General features: G+C 39.3%; 1 protein-coding gene across 2 annotated transcripts in view; it reads right to left on the bottom strand.

The window, feature by feature from the left end:
* LMBRD2 (LMBR1 domain containing 2) overlaps positions 1–19,785 on the bottom strand; it is a 37,586-nt gene that overhangs the window by 16,616 nt on the left and 1,185 nt on the right. For both annotated transcript variants that reach the window (XM_090037939.1, XM_090037938.1), the window contains exons 2-10: positions 14,064–14,128; positions 11,912–12,141; positions 11,138–11,223; positions 8,559–8,654; positions 7,022–7,189; positions 5,660–5,870; positions 2,553–2,627; positions 1,568–1,681; positions 713–896 (exon numbers count right to left, since the gene is read on the bottom strand). In XM_090037939.1, coding sequence (XP_089894065.1) covers positions 713–896; positions 1,568–1,681; positions 2,553–2,627; positions 5,660–5,870; positions 7,022–7,189; positions 8,559–8,654; positions 11,138–11,223; positions 11,912–12,085 — 1,108 coding nt within the window. In that variant the 5' untranslated portion in view covers positions 12,086–12,141; positions 14,064–14,128. The remainder of the gene's footprint in view (positions 1–712; positions 897–1,567; positions 1,682–2,552; positions 2,628–5,659; positions 5,871–7,021; positions 7,190–8,558; positions 8,655–11,137; positions 11,224–11,911; positions 12,142–14,063; positions 14,129–19,785) is intronic.

Here is a 19,785-nt window from a genome sequence, read left to right on the forward strand (position 1 = left end):
CCCCACAAAGATTAGTGAAGAGAAACAGAAAATTATTTTCTAAAATATTATTTCAAAGTAGCATTGCTAACATGCAGCCCCTGCTAGTCCTAAAGAATCCAAAGTAGCACATGAGCACTAGCAAATGTGGAACTGTGGGGATCATCATTTGAATAAGCTGCTCCTGTTTCACAAATAATAACTTGGCACAATGCAAGTAAAATATGCAAAAAATATACAGATTTCACATACCATCTGTTTTTTAATATTAAACATTAAAATTACACTTAGTTAGAGATGAGGAAGAGAGACAAAGTCTAAGATTCTGAAGTTAAGCTTGCATCTAGGAATAAGACAGTATAACTGGAATCACTAAAAAGTGTGTAAGTGCTTCCAGGAAGACAGCTATCTATTTTAACTATTCAACTACAAAGATAGGAAGGTATTTAAAAAAGTAATGGAAACTTCAGATGAAATCATTTTGTGTGCAATGGTATTTTATTGGACCATGTCAATTCTCTGCATAGTTGTAAACAACAGGTATGTTCAAAGATCCCACCAGGGAGCCCCACTGTTGGGTACTTTCTAACTCATGGGGCACAAAATGTTTTTATTTCAAAATTGATGTTAAGTTTCTGAAATACCCTTGTACTCTCTCAGACACATGCACACTATGGTGATATAATCCAAAGAATTCCTTAAGAGCATAGTACTTTTGCCAGTTCAGACATACCAACAGTTGGCGTGTAGAAGTATTGCACAATTCTGTTTTCAGGTTCCTGGGATTGAAAAGTATGTACAAACTGACGAGTTGCACTGGTTTCATTTTTTGCCACATCCTCTAGATAGAATGCTTGTTCTAAAAGAATTTGCCACTGGACTTGTGTACGACGGTGTCTCTGAACTGAATAAATCACCTATGGTAAAAGAAACCTCAAGTTCCATTTTGTAACATACTCAATCCAGAAAGTAAGAGGGGAAAAAATTAGGAAATACATACTACACTGCTTATACAATCACATGAGTACAAAGATTAATTCCATGTATTTGCTTATTTTCATGAAAAATAGACGTATGACAAAATACTGCCAAACTAAGCACTTCACTACTCTAGTACTTTCACCATATTCTATCAGTTAATTTCTTATGCTTTCACTACAATTTATTTTAAGATTCTTTATGAAAGTCATACAGTTTTATGTATAATCACAAGCACCAACAACATGCTACAGTGTATCTAGGCAGGAACTTAGGACTGGAAGAGGTCTCCTGAGCCACCAAGTTCAGTCCCAGGAACTTGCAGACAACCATCAACTCTAGGAATCCCCAAGACTGCCAGTACAAAACCTCACAAAACTCTTCCTGGAAGTCTGTATGAACTGATATTCAGCTATTTGTATGCAGTTCTTACTGTTGTAAGAGCAGAAAGAACAGGCAATGAAATTAAATAAACAATTTGTTTGCAGCTGCAAACAAAAAATTGCATAGAAAACACAAAATGATCTCAGTGCATTTAAACTTAAAATAAAGCAGTCTTAAGTGACTACCAAGCAAGAGAAACAATGCAACTATACACTCATCAAGATACCTGTTTGTGAAGTTTGACCAGACTTTTCTCACTCGGATAACTGTTCTGTTTTTCTTCAAAGTCTTCATAGTCATCCATGTTCCTGCCCATTCTTTCCTGATACTCAGTAGGACACTAGCAGTACAAGAATTGACAAACTTCTTTTTATAAAAGGTACACCTTACCATAAAGATATTCAAAACATTTAGTTTTGCACACCTGATGTAACTGAAGTACATTTCACTTAGGATACTAAATATTTTTCACTCTTTGAGCATTCTTACACATGCTTCAGGAGTGGCAGGGAGGTGGGGGTGGCGCTTTAATTAAAGCACCTGCAGCATCTTGTGTATCAGCATCCCCGTACTGCAAAATGGCAGCGGGGATGCTTTAACTAAAGCACTTTAACTTAAAGTGCCCCCACTACCATTTTGAAGCACGGGGATGCTGATAACGTGAAACGCAGAGGCTGGCTGGAACACACCAATTAGTGTGTTAGAGCAGCCTTCTGGCATGTCTACAGGCATGCTTTGATTCTGCAATTTTTTCACTCGCAGAAATGAAATTACTGTCCTGCATGCAATTGTTAAAAAAAACATATATATCTTGTTAGACAAAGATGGTTTATAGTCAAGTGTGTAACAATAAGTTCAGAATAGGGCATCATACATAAAAATAGAAAGGAAAAATCAATCTTTTCAGCCATTCTTCACATTATTTGTCTAGGTGGCTTAAATACAGAAAAAGAAAACAGCAAGTTCTAACCACTAGTTCAAAATATGCTTATATAACTATATTCCAGGCATATTATTTCACACAGAATTTTTTAGATAGAATTAATACTTAACCATAAAAGCCTCAAGACTTAATTATACTATAGTTTAAACATTTTGATTTATTCAATAAAAACCTTACTCCTGAACAAGGAGTCTTCAGAAGGCTAAAAGGCATTTTTTGACAACTGCAGTGAAAATACAGTCTCTAAAATGTATTAATATTTGGTTACCTTTTTCAATATTGTATCAATACATTTTCTCAAAGGATGATTATACTTGATACTCTCATTTACTTTACGAACTTCCTGTTTAGAAAAAAAAATTCAACGCATTAAAATGACATTTCAATATATAGAGGCAGCTAAAGCATTAGAGTGCAAGTTCCACATGGCTCAGCAGAAGTCTTTGCTAGGTGATTTCAGAAAACCATTGAATTTTAAGGCTGTTCAAGAAGTTCTAAGCATAGAACAAGTGATTTCTAAAATATTCTTTCTAGTTTAGAAAGATTCATTAAACAAACTAACATTACTGTGTGCATTTGGAAAAACAAGTGTGTGGATGAAAAGCTGTTTTGCAGAACATTGAAAGGAAATGCTTTGGGAATAATGACAAGAAGTTTCATTCTGGCTTGATTTGTTTTGGTTTTTGTCCTATGCTGTTTAATATGTCAGTATGTGGCTCCATGCATGATAATTACAAATAGGACTGTCAATTGCGATTAACACGTTAATTTTTTTTAATGCACGTTAATTGCTGCTGGTGATGGGGGGAAAAATCAATCCCTCTCCCCTTGATGCTGTCTGCTTGCCTATGCTGTAAAAGCAGCCCTCTCCTGTCGCTGGTGCATGCCTGCCTGGGCTGCTAGGAGAAAAGCGGCCTCTCCCCACTTGCTGTTGCCTGGCCACAGACACACCCACACGCCAGGCAGACCCACACAGGTGTGCACGCCAGGCAGACCACCCCACCCCCCACACATGCACGTGCGCCAGGCAAATGCACGCACACGTGTGCCAGGCAGAACCCCCCCAGAACACACACACCAGGCAGATACCACCCCCCAAACACACCCTACACCCAGACCAGCCAGGCAAGGTCCTGGGAGTAGACTCAGGAGCTGGATGCAGGTAAGTGTATAGGCCAGGGGGAGGGGGAAGGGGAATGACATGACAGGGGTTGGAGGGCCAGGTCTTGGGGCCTGTCTAGGGTTTGTGTACTTGTGTGTACACCCAAAAATAAATTGGTATTCTATTATTGTTCAACTGTGCAGCCCTAACTATAAGACATATAAAGTGGCTAAGAGTATACTGATTTTTATGGGATATAAAACTTGAAAGGGGCATAAAATGACCAACTAAAGCTTCCTCATAGTTATATTAAAACATTTCAATACACCAATTGCTTTGGCATATTTATACTTTCCCACTTGTCTCTGGCTGCCTCATTTCTGAGGACATCATTTGGAGGACATAAATAGATAGATGGAAGAAGGAGTCAGCTAGACTGGGTTACAGCTGATTTCAATAAAAAAATGCAGCAATTCTCCTGCTTTAGACTTGGTCAAAGAATATGGGGGGCATAGTAGGGAGTCAGAAGCAAAAGCAGATTTTTTCTGATCTTACTGACAGTGCTCAAGATAATGAACCTTTCTAAAAGAATTTGAATACTGTGTTCAATTGTGGGCATTGCACTTTAAAGAAATATGCAGATGAACTGGAAAGAATCTGGCGAACAAAAAAGGGATAGAAAATAAGGCTCATGAGAAAATACTGAAGGAACTTGGTTTGGTTATTCTATGCAAAAGATAAAATTAAGGCTGGGAGGGAAGAGGAGGGGAGTGGGAGGTCTTTCAATGCACAGAAGATTATGGAACAGAACTCATTTGTTCTCTATGGCTCCTAAGAGAAGGACAAAAATCAACATAACTTGCAGGAGTTAGGCTAAATATTGGAAATTAGCTATAAGGTAGTAAAATATTGGAAGATGCTACTTAAGGACTTTGTGGAAACTTTCACTGGGGATTAGTTTTGCTCACAAACAGCTTAGACAAACCAAGACAGGCAGGAATAAATGAGGGCTGGGCTGGTTTCTTGGTCCTAATTCTGTGCAGGAGGATGGACTTGAGGTCTTATCCAATCTTAGATTGCTAAAATTTCCAAATGAATTCACTCGAGGCTTTGGGCATCATCTGCTACTCTGAAGGAGAACTAAGATCTGTGGATGTTTCAATCACATAACTTAGAGAGATGTTTCAGGTTTCTCTCCAAAGCAGTGTCAACGTTTTGTTAGTATTCTCAGTCCTTACTGACTTTCAACTATAAAAGTTTAAATGAATGTGCTAGATCTTAGAAAACTGTGACTAAGGTAGCTGAGAAACAGTGCATTCACTTCTAAACTATTTAAGTGTGAAATCTTTACAATTTTAATGTGCTATGAAACACACACATTTATATGTCATTGGTATCATTAATTGTATTCCATATGTTGTAACTTTTGTTGTCAGCAAGAGACTGGACCTCAAAAGAAAAAACAAACAAACACTGACCAGTAATTTCTCCAGTTAGGAATGCTTCTTAGTCAAGCATCCAGGATTGATTATATCACGACATAAACCTTATATATCTCCAATTCAGAAATTATAATATGAACAGAAATATCAGTTCTACAAAATTATTTCTTTATTGCTGAAGTTTCTCTAAATTTAGAGAATTAATTCTGTTATTTACCTCATCAACACACAAAAACGTACTATGCTATATACATTTTCAGATACTTAAAATTTTAGATCATGATTAGTAGAAAAGTTCAGTAAACACTAGGTGGTAAGTTGGTTTATACAGCAGTAATTTGTATTTTTTTTTTGCTCATAGTCACAGAAAAATAGCAGGGCTTTTTTTTTGGCAGGGGAGTATTCCATCGATTCACTCTTCAAAAGTAACAGTAGTTAGAAATGCACTGAATCTTATTACAAGCTTTTAATTAGTGCATAAAATTGTTACACTATAGCTTCCATGAATACTAGTTGGGTGTGTTGCACAACTAAGTCTGCATTTATCATTTCGAAACAGTACTCTCAAATAACCAATGGTATTCCACATGGCCTATTACTTCTATTTCTGACAACACACGAAGTTATCAGAATCTAACAATTTATACTCTATGGGTCATGGATAGTTTTGGCATTTGATTGCATATAGTACATCCTTCAAACTGAGGTTTGATCATACCCATTAATTTAACTTCAAAGTAAGTGCAAGTCTACTGTTTTTTTCTGGGAAATGCAGATTTTGAAATGAATAACTAAACCCTGGTATTTCTTAATGAAATCCAACTTGCTCACCTCCATAACATCCTCCAAGTTCTCCTCTGCATCTGCTTTTTCAGTCATCAGTTTGGCAGCCTTGAAATAGGTCTTCATGAGAAGGTAGCCTCTTTTTGCTCCATTCCAGTGTGAACGAGGAATTTCTACCAAACCATACCCCAACAACAACACAAGGAGGAAAAGACCCCATGTGTTGGCAGCTGCTATTCCAATTGTCTGAAGCTGGTTCCTTAAACATTAAAGCATTTATAAATTATCATCAATTAGTTAAGTGTTCAAATACAAAGAAACAAGATGCATTTTGTAATTATTAATTCTGTTCTGCCCTGAAAAGGATTTTATGCTTGAAACTGCTAGGATCTTCCATGTCTCCCAAGTTTCTGAAAGAGGCCAGAGGTCCTGTTCTAAATGGGACACCTTTCTCAGGGTTGGGAATTTTACCACTATGCTAAAGATATCCATAGATTGCCTTTCCTTGCTAACTCTGGAGATGTTGATCAGACCAACCAAAGTAGAAAGAAATAAAAGATATCCAGAAAAAAGGATTCCACAGAAACAGTTGTTAAAAAAACCTATCTATATAGTGATAGAGAGCAGCTTGGACTGGAAAAAAAAATACAAAAGCACCACTTCTTTCCTAACTCTGAGAGTTGGGGGCTGTAGTAGGCCAAACGAGTAAACACAGCAGCAGTACCTTCCATGCTAGAACCAACAGGAGATACACTTTCTAATATTTCCAAGGCATTTAAAGAGGAATTAGGTCAATGTGGAGTTTAATATTTTTTAAAGCTAGTGCTTTTGGAGAAACACTGAAAGCCCTGCCACAGGTTCAAATTAAAGCTAGACAGAAACCATCTATAGAACTGTCACACATTTTCAAACACAAACTTTGTAGCTGGATGGCTCTTTTTATTAGGGGTGTACCGCTAAAGATTCTTAGCTGATACTGACAGCAGATTAACAACCAGCCACATTGGCCAATACCGATCCGATAACCATTTTGCAAGTATGCAGCCAGGCAGCATGGAGAGCAGCACCCTGTAGGTAAGTCTGTGGAGGGGAAGAACTGTGGTGGAGGGGAGTGCAGATCATGGTGAGGGAGGGAGTGGGGCAGGGACTGGGGCTCGGGACACTGGCCAGCCAGGGCAGTGACCTGGAGCCAGGGCAGAAAGCAGGACAGCAACAAACCAACAGCAGTAAATTTCAAGGAAAAAAAAAAATCTCAAACAAGGATAGCTCTCCCACTTACACTTGATAAATTCCATATTAGATTAACAGTGTCTAGTTTCCTCATTGCAGTTGTATATGTTAGCATACAGAATTTTAAAAACCCCCAAACGTAACTAGTTAGACAAGTGCTTGCCACAGCATTTCTCTTACCATTGCAAATTGAAATGTGGGTTTACAGCCACATATATCAAAAAGGCTCCAAAAATCAGCAAGTAAGTGCCATAATAGATTGCATTCTCTATCAATGCAGTTTTAATCTTCCCAGTAATGGAGAATCCTCCTGACCTAGCATATGACTGCATGAAAGGTAACAAAATCCTAGAAAACACAAGCAAAATATATTAACAGTTGTCAATTGGTACAACAACAATCACCTGATAACAGTTCAATTAGCAAACTTTTTAGCCATTATATTAGGTTTTACTTTTGAGATGCATTGAATCTGATAAACAAGCCTTGGAATAACCTATGTGGATTACAAGTTTCTCTTTAACTTGAAGAACTACTGTGTAAAGAAGCTGTGTTCCTCTTTTTAATAACCTAGAAGCTGAAATTTTACATTAGTGGATCATTTCTCATCTTAAACAAGGCACAACCTACCATGAACTAGGGGAAAATGAGCCATTTACAAAGGAAAACTGGGGGTTGGACTAGATGACCTCCTGACGTCCCTTCCAACCCTAATTTTCTATGATTCTACGGATCTCCTATGAAAACAACTATAACCTATTCTTAATTAAGAAAATATAAGAAACTTAAGACCTATTTTCAAAAAGATACTGAAAATGAAAACATTGCCAACAGTGAAACCATTTTCTACTGTCAGGAGTTGAACAAATGTAAGAGTTGTTCCTAAAAAACTATACATGAAAAGAAATACTGAAAGTACAGGCAGTCCTCAACTTGCAACGTTTCGCACTTACATTTATAAACTGACACCCTGTTTCAACTTTATGACGTCAGTTTTGACTTACAATGCTTGATGTGATGTCACACCACGCCAGCGAACAAGTTTGCTGTGTTGTTCATCTCCCTGGAGAACATCTGTCCAAACTTGCTTGGACACTTTCGTTAAGAAAGCAGACAAGACTCCAGAAAAACCTGCAGCCAAGACACCTGAGAGGACTTGAGCCAAGAACCCTTCAAAAAGTCCAACCAAGAGCTCTTCAAAAAGTCCAGTAAAGTCACCTCAAAGAAGGACTTCCAAATCAATCTGATTGCTATTTACGATATAAATACATTAATGTAGCTATATTACTCATCTATAATTGATAGAGTACAAAATTCTGGGGTATTTTTGGTGAAAACAGGGTATCAGGCCTTGGTTCAGGAACCAATCCCCCATTTAGAACATTGTTTCTTATGAAAAAAATTGGTTCTGAGTTACAACACTTCAACTTAAGACACGGTTTTCAGGAACCAATTGTGTCGTAAGTCCGAGGACTGCCTGTATAGCTTTAAAGATACAATATATTTGTAATCTAATTTAGCAAAAGATTGCTGTTTTGAATTAAAATATCTTTATGCATTTATTTGGAAGAAGATGCATTTATTTTATATTGGACTATATATTTATAATATTTGTAACTGTTCTGTAATAGCATCATCTTAAAAAGGTGTAGATATCGGCATACGGTGTTTTCATATTATGCACAGAACCTTTGCTTTCAAGTTTTACGTTATTTACCATGTTAAGAACTGTGATGTCCAATATACTACACGCCAGAAGATTGGCATAATTCCATCAGGGATGTAACTCCATGGCTTGAAACACTTCTGTTTCCTGTAGTAAGATGAGAGTGCTACATGTTAATAATATATATACAGAAAACTAGAACTCTTGTTTAGAACAAAATGATACCTTTTATTAGACTAGCAGGAAAATGGCAATAAAATTGTTCTTTTCTGCAAGCTTTCGGGATCAAAGTCCCTTCATCATGCTCTGGGAAAATGAAATCTGAATGCAGAATTTCTTTACTCAGGAAAACTCACAACATCTACTGAAAAATTATCACCACTGAATTATTGAATTATTTTAGAATGACTATCATATAACTTATACCATTTTTAATGGTAAAATATCACATAAAGCAAATATTTAGACAAGAAATGAATATTTGCCTTAAATGAAAAAAGCAGCACAGTTCAAAAGACTGGCATTCAATTAGAAAGAAAAAAACACTAACGCAGGGATGTCAAACACAGCCCATAAGGTGCTGGACCAACCCCATGTCCTAGCTCTGGCCCCACATGCTGCGTGTGGAACAAAGCCTGAACACCACACTACACAAACTGCAGGCAGTGCAGGTGATCAGGTCAATACAGGGTGCTGCATGCAACCTGCACCCTGGACTCTCGTGATACATGTAATGCCATGTCCAGCCTGCATGCTGCAGGCAGCATGCACACCATGCCGGTCTCAAAACCTGCATGTACATCAAGCCCTGGGGATAATGCATGCTGTACACAGTGCAGGTCTGAACAGGCTACAGGCTTTACACAGTACAAGGGGCAAGCATGAGGTACGTGCTGTGTGTGGTACCCAGCCAGAGCCAGCACAACTGGATGGGTTCAATTCCTTGCACTAGAACCCACTGTTCAGGCCACTTTTTCAATAACTGGTATGTTTAGATGAAGCATGTTAATTAGAGGTGCACCAATAAAGGTTTTATTGGCCAATACCAATGGTCAATTATTAACCAGCCACATTGGCCAATACTGATCCAATAGCTGATTTGCAGGAATACAGCCCAGCAGCTTGGAGAGCAGCATCCACCCAGTAAGTCTGTGGGGAGGGGAAGAGGTGGTGGTGGGGGGGAAGGGGCAGCAGACCAAGGTCCCCAGGGTGAGGAGTGGGGTAGGGGCTGGGAAGAGGCCATCACAGCCTGTGGCCCTGAGCCTACAGCAGGCAGCTTACCCTCACCTTGTGCACAAATCCAGAGGTGCACATGATCTCCATGCCTCTCTCAGGGATGCATGCAGCAGCAGACAGGGAGCCATTCCCACCCTTCCCACTTTCCCCCTGAACAGGCTTCCCACAGCTCAGTCCTGCTCCCAGGGTTTCATTCACATCCCAGGCTGGGCAGTGCCTGCCACTGCCTGTATGCCACTCCCTCCCTCACCATGGGGGCCTCAATCTACTCTGCAATAGTCCTTCCCTCCATTAACTTACTGGCTCCAAGCTGCTGGACTGCATTGCATGCTGCTGCTGCATGCAGCATTCATGTGTGCATCTGTGACCTTATCAGCTACACTGGTCAAAAAGGCTAATAGTGTTAATTTTCCTTTTATGGCAGTACTGATCCAATATATCGCTGCACCTCTAATGTTAATATTTATTTATATAACAATTATTCTTATAACAATTATTTAGAAGAAACCTGAAATGCTTGCAGCTTCTTAAAACTGTACAAGAATAGGAACATGTATTATGTGGGAAATGCTGAAAGGGTCTTAAAATTCAAGACTTTAATTTATACTCAGCAAAAGGAAAAACAATGCATATGCCACTGGTAAAGGTGAGTCTTTAAATCTTTCAGGGATAAACACTATCTTGCCACTTTGGGACAAACAAAAAAGATGCTTCCTACTTGGGTACCCATTTAGATCCCAGGTTCTCAAAGTGTTGTACAAACAACTGTTCCACTTATCTGTGAGAAGTAAGAGTATTATGTAATTTTTCAAGTATGGGAATAATTGACAGAGAAGGCTGAACAGGGTAGACCCAGAGAGAAATCCTGGTTTTATGATTTCAGTGCTTCATACTTGGGCATGTGAAGCTTCTGCCATAAACTTTGGAGCTGCTTGGAATTTACCCAAATCTACTCTCTCAGCTACAAGCAACACACTCTCTCAAAACTCTCATGATCTAATACTATAAAAGCTTTAGAACTGTAGAAGCAAGAAAGAAATTCACAAAGGCATCTTGCTGGGCACGTTCATATTCCTCTGTTATCTTGTCTACAGCAAAGGAGCCTAAGGAAAGATCACAGGAATCAACATGCTTAAATAATCAAACACTGAAGCAATAAGCTGTGTCGGTACCTTATTAACCATTCTTATTGTCCCTTTTTTTCTTTCCCTCACTTAACTGGGCATTTACAAACTTTAGTTGTCATATGCTGACTTTAGAGCACACTCCCTCTACGGCAGGAGAACTATTTGCTTGATTTTAGAAGTACCTGGTATATTTATGCTCACATAACACACACAAAAATAAATTTCTTTTATATTTTGATGCAGAGCAAACAACATTGTTCCCAATACCTTGGAGCAGGGGTAGTATAAGTTCCATTGTTGTTACTGTCTGGAGGGCTGGAGTTAACAGCAAGTTTGCACCGATTATATATGGTCTAAAAACAAACAAAACCACCGAATATTATGCCAATTAATTATCCCAGTAATTAATTCAAAACGTGAAACACATGCAAAAAGAACCACAGTGAGAGAGGATAATTCATATATAGCCCCAAACAATCAATGATGTTTCTATGTTTTTTGCACCTTAATCCCAGAAGCAGATTGTTGTTATTAAAAAAAAAACATAAGTGTCCTGCATTCCAGGTTTGCATTTCAGCACTGAAGTAATGCATAAAAAAAAGTGTGGGGGGGAATAGTGGAAAAACTGATGGGGGAGAGGGAGGGGAGGACAAGGGAAGGCAGAGGGGAGTAAAATTGATTAGTGCCTGTATATTGGCAAGGCTCAGGAAAATGCTAAAAGCAGCAACAAAAATAATGAATTTAAAATATAAAACTTGTTGTTGAAGTTTTAGTATGCTCAATACATACATTCCAAATTCCTTTTAAGTATGTACTGTTTTTAGCTTGATAGTATTTCTCTAAGAACCTTTTATTCAACTTAACATTTTCAAAAAATAAGGTCCTTCACATAATTAAAAATTGTCTACTGACTTATACAACTGTATTTATGTTCTAGTAACTTACATAATTATATACATTGTATATCATGTGATATATTTTGTATAAAGGAATATTTATACTGTGCTTTTACAAAGATGAAAAATCTCAGAAGTTTCTTACCGTACTAACATCCAGAGGCAATATAAATACAATCAGAAAGCAGAGATACCAAGCCAACAATGTTGCTATAATTACAAGCCTATGCTGTTTCTTAAAGTCTCCATATCGATGAAGTAGGAATAAAGCCAGAAAAAAAACAAATACTATCTCAATGCCCAAAGCTGCACCACTCATTATTGTATGTTCACTCCAAACAGCCAATGCAGCTCACTTATAAAAGTAGATCATAACTGTAAAACAAGAACATATTATTTCCGTTATAATCATACCCTCTGAAAGATATATGTATATACACACACACACAACAAAAGAGCACCAAATGCTTAACACACATTCTTTTGTGTATGCTAATAATATTATACTTTATATAGGAACAGCTGAGGTAAGATTAAGCATGTGATTTCTCAGTAAGGTTCTGCTTGTCACCTAGTTTTCAGTGTAGTTAAACTAAAACATATATGGTTCTAGAGGCTTAAGCCTTAGTTGGGAATCCAGAAACACCACTTTACAGAAAAATCCCACCCACTCTGAGATGGTTCAATGGTTCCGGAGTGCCCCTGAGTGGCACTGAACACATCTACATCTACCCCAAGAAGCTCAGCGCCACTCTGAGGCATTATGACACATTCCTATGCTACCTATGCTGCCTGATTTGTGGGCTCAGGTACATACATGGCAGGCATAGGTGAGCGGGGGGAGGGGGGGCACGGGGGCTCTCTGGTGTATTCAGAGCTTGCTCTACTTCCAAGTCTACTTGCAAACAAACATCTTAATAGTTTTTCTGACCACACCTAAGCTGCCTAATTAAACCCCTCTTCATGAATGGTGTCTAACAAAAGTTAATGCATGGTTCTCATAAAATCTGAATTCTTACAACATACAGAATGTACTAGATCTTGCTCAGACTTCCTCTTTCTGATTTTGTTTCCGGTTTTTTGCTGTTTCTTGTTGAAAAAACAAAACTTATTTTCAGTGTCTTGATAAAATGAGTTTCACTCATACTTTTTAGCATTTAGACATTCTCTTTTGACTAGTTATACTATTTATACAGGCAGTCATCTGGGCAGTTTTGAGCACTATTTTCTGCCTACTCTGGAAGTTCTGAAAGCAACATATTGATCACATACTTAAGTGATGTACTATTCCAAATTGGGCTGGCAATCTTATCTTAAGAAGAAACCTTGCCATTTTTCTAGACTATAACTATTATTTTCTGGCAGGTTAGAAGGCTGGCTGCAGTCAGATATGGCAACTTCAGACTCTCTTAAGCTGCTATCCATGTTCCAATGTTTGCAGAGCAAGCTCAAACTTCCTCCCATGGCCCCTTATAATTACATGAACTGACACAAACTAGGAAGAGATGAGGATTATGGACTGGAATTTCCTTTACAAGGACTAACAGGCAACACATTGGTTTTCCAATTATATTGCCATGTCAGCTGGTTTCATTTAGCTATGCCGAATGTTTATTGTAACTGCCATTATTGTATTTTGCATCCAACAGCCAAACAGAATTTAAAAGCAATAAATCAGCCAGACAGAGGCTGGGGAAAAGGGCCACCAATTGCTGACCAAAGGCCTAAAAATGATTGTGGATGACAACGTATCAGCCCACTTATGTCTCATATAATGAGGACCTGACAGATTTCAAAATATGTATTATTTTAAGACAATGTTAATAACAATGTTACTAACTCCTTTGGCTTCACTTTTTTGGTGGGGGGAAAAGTCACCAAGTAGATCCATTCTTCTGAACTGCACCAGTGTTCTGGTTTCTCAGTATACGTTAGGAACAGTTTTCCACTAGCCACTCAGCTCATGAGTCCAGCTTGCTTGCTTGAAGACAAGTTCACAAGTAACCAAAAAATACATGCAGAGAGCCAGGTGGTTGCACAGCTGGGCCCTCTGCATGTGCAAGTTACTTGCACAATTAGACAAACTGTTCAGACAACTTGAGAGGCCTAATCCAATACTCACTGACATTAGTGCAACTATTTAAATTAATTCTATATGAATTAGATGACAGCTGAAAAGAAATCTGCTTGAAAACTTGTCTGAAAAGCCTTCAAATGTTAACTCAAGTTACCACATGTACATATTATCCCAATGTATATAAAGCATTTTAGAACCATTTATTTAATCTTTTTATTACCTGGTTTGTTGTTAAGGTTGTTCCTGAAAAGTTAGCCACAAGAGGCAGATTTCTACTTTCGGCTTCTAGAAAAAACAAAGGAAACACAAATTAAGTAACTAACTGTTACTAAGTGTAAATTTTCCACTTAATTTCACCCGTGGTCAAGGTTTCCATTATCTGTAAAATTTGATAAAGAGCATTAATCAAGGTACTTTTTATTCTAACAAATGCCTCTAAAAACACACTGAGGTCAATAAGTTTTTTTTATAAGACAAGCCAGGAAAGCAGAACTGGACCTTTAGCTATATATGTTTCTAAGAACCAGTTCCTTCTACTAATAAAATTCAGTCACCATTTCATGGGGCCAAATCCAAGTAATAATGCTCTGCAAGTATGTACACAGGGGATTACATCCTTCCCTTACAGAAGTGTACAATTATAACATCTCAGTAGGAAGCAGTGCTAGTCTGGCTGCACTGTCACCTCATTCTAGACAAGAGAGGTGGTTAGCCATGTTAGTCTGAAATCAGACAGAAGGCAGGGCAGAGTGCCACCTTAGAGACAAACTGGTTCAAAGAAGCATGAGCTTTCATAAACATCTGATGAAGTAGGCTGTTGCCTATGAAAACTCATGCCTCTCTACACTAGTTAAGTTTCCAAGGTGGCACCCTGCCCTGTCTTCTGTCTGTCATTCTAGAAATGTAATGATTAATAGGGGTGTATGAAATGGGCCACATTCAATCTGGATTTGGCCTGAATTGGGGACAGTGGTTCAATTAATTCATTCGGCCAATAAAATCACTGTCCCCTATTTGATTTGGCCAAATCCAAATCTGAAGACTCAATGCTGTTTCAGAGAATCAGTAATTCAGCAACAGACACAGCTTTAAATTTTTTTTCTACATACCTCAAGGTACCAGGCATGGCTCATGAACGTTGCGATGCTGAAGCAGACGAAGCGTCCCACAGGAGCGCAGGCCCCCCCACCCCGCCTGCTTGGCGGCAAACCTGCAAGTAGACCAGAAGTACTTCTGGTCCACTTCCAGGTCCACTGGGGAGCACACTGCATGCCCCCGCCTCCCTGGCTCTGCGATCAGCCGCAGGGGGACCCCGTGATGCACCCCCAGCACCAGTCACTGAGCTAGGGGGAGGGCCCCAGCATGCTCCCCGGTGGACCCAGAAGTGGACTGAAAGTGATTCCGGGTCTGCTGCTGAGCGTGCTGGGGACCCCTCTGAGTTCCTGTGGGATGCTCCATCTGTCCTACCATCGCAGTGTTAATGAGCCGCCTCGTACCTTGAGGTACATAGAAAAACTTTTAAAGCTCTGTCTGTGTCCATATCACTGAATCTTTTCAAATCGATTCGGACGGTTCTGATTCAATTTGGAGAGATTAAAGAGTCTCCTGATTCGATCTGGAGATTCGGCCACTGAATTGGGCCAAATCTTTGCCAGATCGAACCAGGAACCAAAGATTCAAATGGCCCTAATGATTATTGTTTTATGATCTTTGTAATCTTAAAGTGCATTTAGCTATCTGGTGAGCAAGTGCAAAATGAAACACAAAGATGGGCAGCCAAGACTTTTTGCAGCCACCAATAGAATCTCAATGACCTTTTGACATTGAGAATATGGGAGACGTGGGGGGGTTGAAATCAGTAATCATGCATGGAACAGACCTTAAGCTTGGTAAGATGAAAATTCTTGTTTAGATGGAAACACCCCTTTCTAGAGGGATCTCTGGTTACATTTATGAAAAACTTTGGACAAAAACGAATCAGTCACTAATCTCAGAGTTGCACTCACTTTGATCTAACACTAACAAGAAAACAACTTAAGCACAAAGAAGCTTAAGCTCAAACAAATGGAGTTTTCAGCAGTCACTATGAATATCACAAATATATTAAATTCCCCTTGACAAAAGGCTTTCAAGCATCAAGTGTGTATCAACACAATGAATATGGGTTCTAGTAAGATAAAGGTTTGCCTTTGATTAGTCTGTAATAAGCTAACCATAGGTACCCAAACAAAGCAATTATTTGATTTAAATATGTTGAAAAAGGTAGATTTTTTGCAGGGAAAGTTGGTGGGGGGGTGCAGAAGAGGGAGGAAGGAGGAAAAATGGGAAAGAAAACGAGCTTACAGCCCAATGAACTGCACTGTAAATAAATCCTCTGTCTTGAGAGTTCTTCTTTTGGAGGGTAAGTTTTCAAGACATAAGGCACTTGCTCAGAGACGCAATGCTTATAGGGATGTTCCCTAGTTTTTGAGCAAAAGCCTGATGGGATTGTTTTTGACCACCTGCAACATAGGTAACACTTTCTGGTGCAGAATGAGGCTCATAAAATCATTTTCAGCTCATCTTTGCCAGTAACTTCACTGAGAGACAGACTAGTTGGAAAGAGCATAGGAAACTCTATAATGTGTAGATGGAGGAGACATTACCATCAAATTGTACCAAGTTAGCAAGGGAAGTTACAACAGAAGACTAGCGGCTTTTTCAGGTGAGAGGCAAGGAGATCCACAAAAAAATAGTTTTTGAAGAATGATTTACAAAATTAACTTGTAAAGCTTTGTATAATTTAGAACAAAAAAGAATTGTATTAAGGTTGGTTTTGACTTGTGCAAAGCAAAAGAATAATGAACTAGAGCAGACAATGAAGAATGGAAAGCAAATGATTTTTTTTTAAACCAGAGTCAGAATTTAAAGTGATTTTTAGTTTAACTTAATTCCAAAAGAATCTATTTAGAGGCTTCCTAGGTTAGCTCTACAATTAAAAATGTTATTGACATAGTTATATCAATTCAGGAGCGACTGATTTTTTTCTTGCTGATGCTAATACGAGTCCTACATTAGATGCATTATCGTGGATATAAAGTGCTTAATCTACATTGCTATACTGCATTCTTATAGGGTGGCATTTCTTTTTGGAGGGTTTTGCTGGTTAAATTATATTTTAGCATTAAAGTAGATCTGTAGTATTCATCTGCTTTTGTTTTCTCATTATTTATTTTAAAAGGCCAAACTGTAAGAAACAGGGCTTGCATATTAGGTTTAATAAACTTAAGATTACCTTTAATATTAATCTTAATATCTGAATCTAATTAGGCTCTTACTAAGCATTCTTACTGCATTTTACATTATTTCCAGAGCCACTAAATGTATGTGTAAACTGCGACTGGCAGAGAGATGGGAAGAACTTCTTTACCCACAGAGATGTTATACTGAAACCAGATAAAGAAGAGATTCACTCTGAAAACAAAGCAAGAAACAAACATTGTAAATACACAGATTAGATAGTTTGCTTTACTTAGCACTGACAGGGCCTCAATTGACATTTGTTTCATCTTGCAAAGAAACATTTTTGAGAGCTCAAAGGACTGCAACAAAAGAGAGAAATTTCCTTAACAGGTTAGCTGCTTTTTCACATCTCCCTAAAGAAAAGCAACATATTGTCTTTTGTTTAAAATGTCTCTCTATAAAAAGGATCTTCCAGAAACAAGAAACTAGGATCTTCATGCTAGACAACTGCAATCACACAAACCAGGGCTGGATTTAAGGCAGCCAACTGGAAGATCATGGCTTTACAACACATGATGACAAACACAGGTTAAACATTAGTAAAAAAAAACAAACCCCAAAATACCTGCATACATCAGTTGAAGGTGTTAAACATTCATAATGCATGAGAGAATAAGCTTTTGGTAACTTAGAGGTAAGAAGTCACACTTTTAATATAGCAATAGATTCTCAATTCCAAGCAGAATAAACTGGATGCAAGACTTTGGAAGACAGAAAAAAGCCAGCTGAAGAGAGTCAGACAGGCAGCTTAGAAAACAAGGCTACTGAAAAAATATCCCCCTTTTCATCACCAGTTAAACATTATAGGCTTTAAACCATAGATGTCAATGATCCAGCCTGCAGACCAAATCTACCAACTGACCCCCAGAGCTGCTCCTAAGTCTAGAATTGACCCAGACGCTGCATGTGGCAGGCACCAGCTGAGCCCTGCATGCAGGGCCTGGGACACACTGCATGTGGGCTCTAAGTGCAGCCTGAGTCTTGGCATAGTCGCTGAATACTCTGGATCCAGCACGCTGGGGAGTGGGGTTGGGTCCATAGGCCATATGCGACCTGTGGAGCAGGCTATGCACTATTCATTCAGCCTGTGGAGCCAGAGTTAGACATCTCTGCGTTAAGCCACAGTCTGTCACTTCAGTTAAACATTTTGGGTTTTAACATTTTATTTACTTGAAAGAATCACTAAGAATAATGTCTCAATGTCCAGCTGGGAGGAGGTATCAAGAGAGATTTCCCAGGGATCTATCCTGGGTCTGGTATCATTTACTATACTTACCCAAATTCAAGATGACTTTCAATTTAAGATGACTCCCCTCCCCCACAGTAACTAGATTCTCTACATGGAAAACTGAATTTCTTATAAAATTTTCCATGTAGAAAATGTAATTAGTGGAAGATAGTCTTGAATTCATTTCCCCACTGCTGTGGCAGGGGATGAGAGGGAAAAGCCCCACCCATTGTTCCCCACTGTCCCTACCCCACTATTGCCTACTCCCTTGCCACCTGCCCACCGCAGCCAGACTTCCCATTCCCTGCCTCCCTGCAGCTTGCCCTCCCAACCCCTTGATCACCCCTACATGCCCACCCTCTCCACCCCTCACCCTCAGGTAAGTCTAGCGGGGAGAACAAGCAGCATCTCCCAGTCAGGCTGAATTGGGCCTGAAGGGATCCGAGATGAAGCAAAAAGGTGGGGAGGGGGCACCTGGAGGGAAGGGGAGCAGGAGGTGAGGGATAAGCTGCCATTTTCCTCTGCTACCCTTTACTCACCCCAGCCATTTGCCCCCTCCCTCAACAAACAAGATATTCTGGCCTGGGGCAAGCAGCAGCTCAGCTCTGACTTCAACCCTAAGCCAGGGCCAAACCAGTGCTGAGCCACCCTCTGCCTTAACCTGGTGATCGAATCCAAGATGAGGCTTTGTCCCCTCCCCCATACTGATTGAGAGGAAAAAAAAAACACTTGTCTTGGATTTGAGTAAATAAAGTAATACTGTTATAATGAATTGGATGATGGGACTAGGTGCACACTTAGCAAATCTGTGGATGACACCAAGTTGGGTGGAGTGACAGACACAATGGAGGGCAGGGCTAGGATCTATAAGGACCTGGATAGACTGGAAAAATAGTCTGTAATTAATCAGATGAGATTCATCAAGGACAAGCATGAAGTCCTACATCTAGAATAAAATCACTGCATACACAAATACAAATTGGAGAATGACTTGCAAGGCTGCAGTACTACAGAGAAGGACCTGCGGGTTACAGTGGACCATAAGCTGAATGAGTCAACAGCATGCTCTTGTTACAAAAACAGCACACCGGGTTGTATTAACAGGAGTGTCACTTGTAAATCAAGGGAAGTGATTCTTCTGTTCTACTCAGCACTGGCAAGGCCTCACCTAGTATAATGTATCCAGGTGTGGGCCCCACACTTCAAGAAGGATGTAGGTAGATTGGGACGAGTCCAGCACAGTGACAAAAATAGTTAGGGGCCTGGGAAACATTACCTGTGAGGAAAGGCTGAAACAACAGAGCGATTTAGCCTGGAAAAGAAAATACTTTTTTTGGGGGGGGAGGTGATGGCGGGGGAGGATTATTTGATAACAGGTTGGAAAGAAACTTGGCTGTAATGGTTTACTCAGGGATGATCCTGCCTTGAGCAG

The sequence above is a fragment of the Crocodylus siamensis genome, chromosome 3 (genome assembly GCF_052110815.1).
Source record: "Crocodylus siamensis isolate JL-2025a chromosome 3, ASM5211081v1, whole genome shotgun sequence".
NCBI lineage: Eukaryota > Metazoa > Chordata > Crocodylia > Crocodylidae > Crocodylus > Crocodylus siamensis.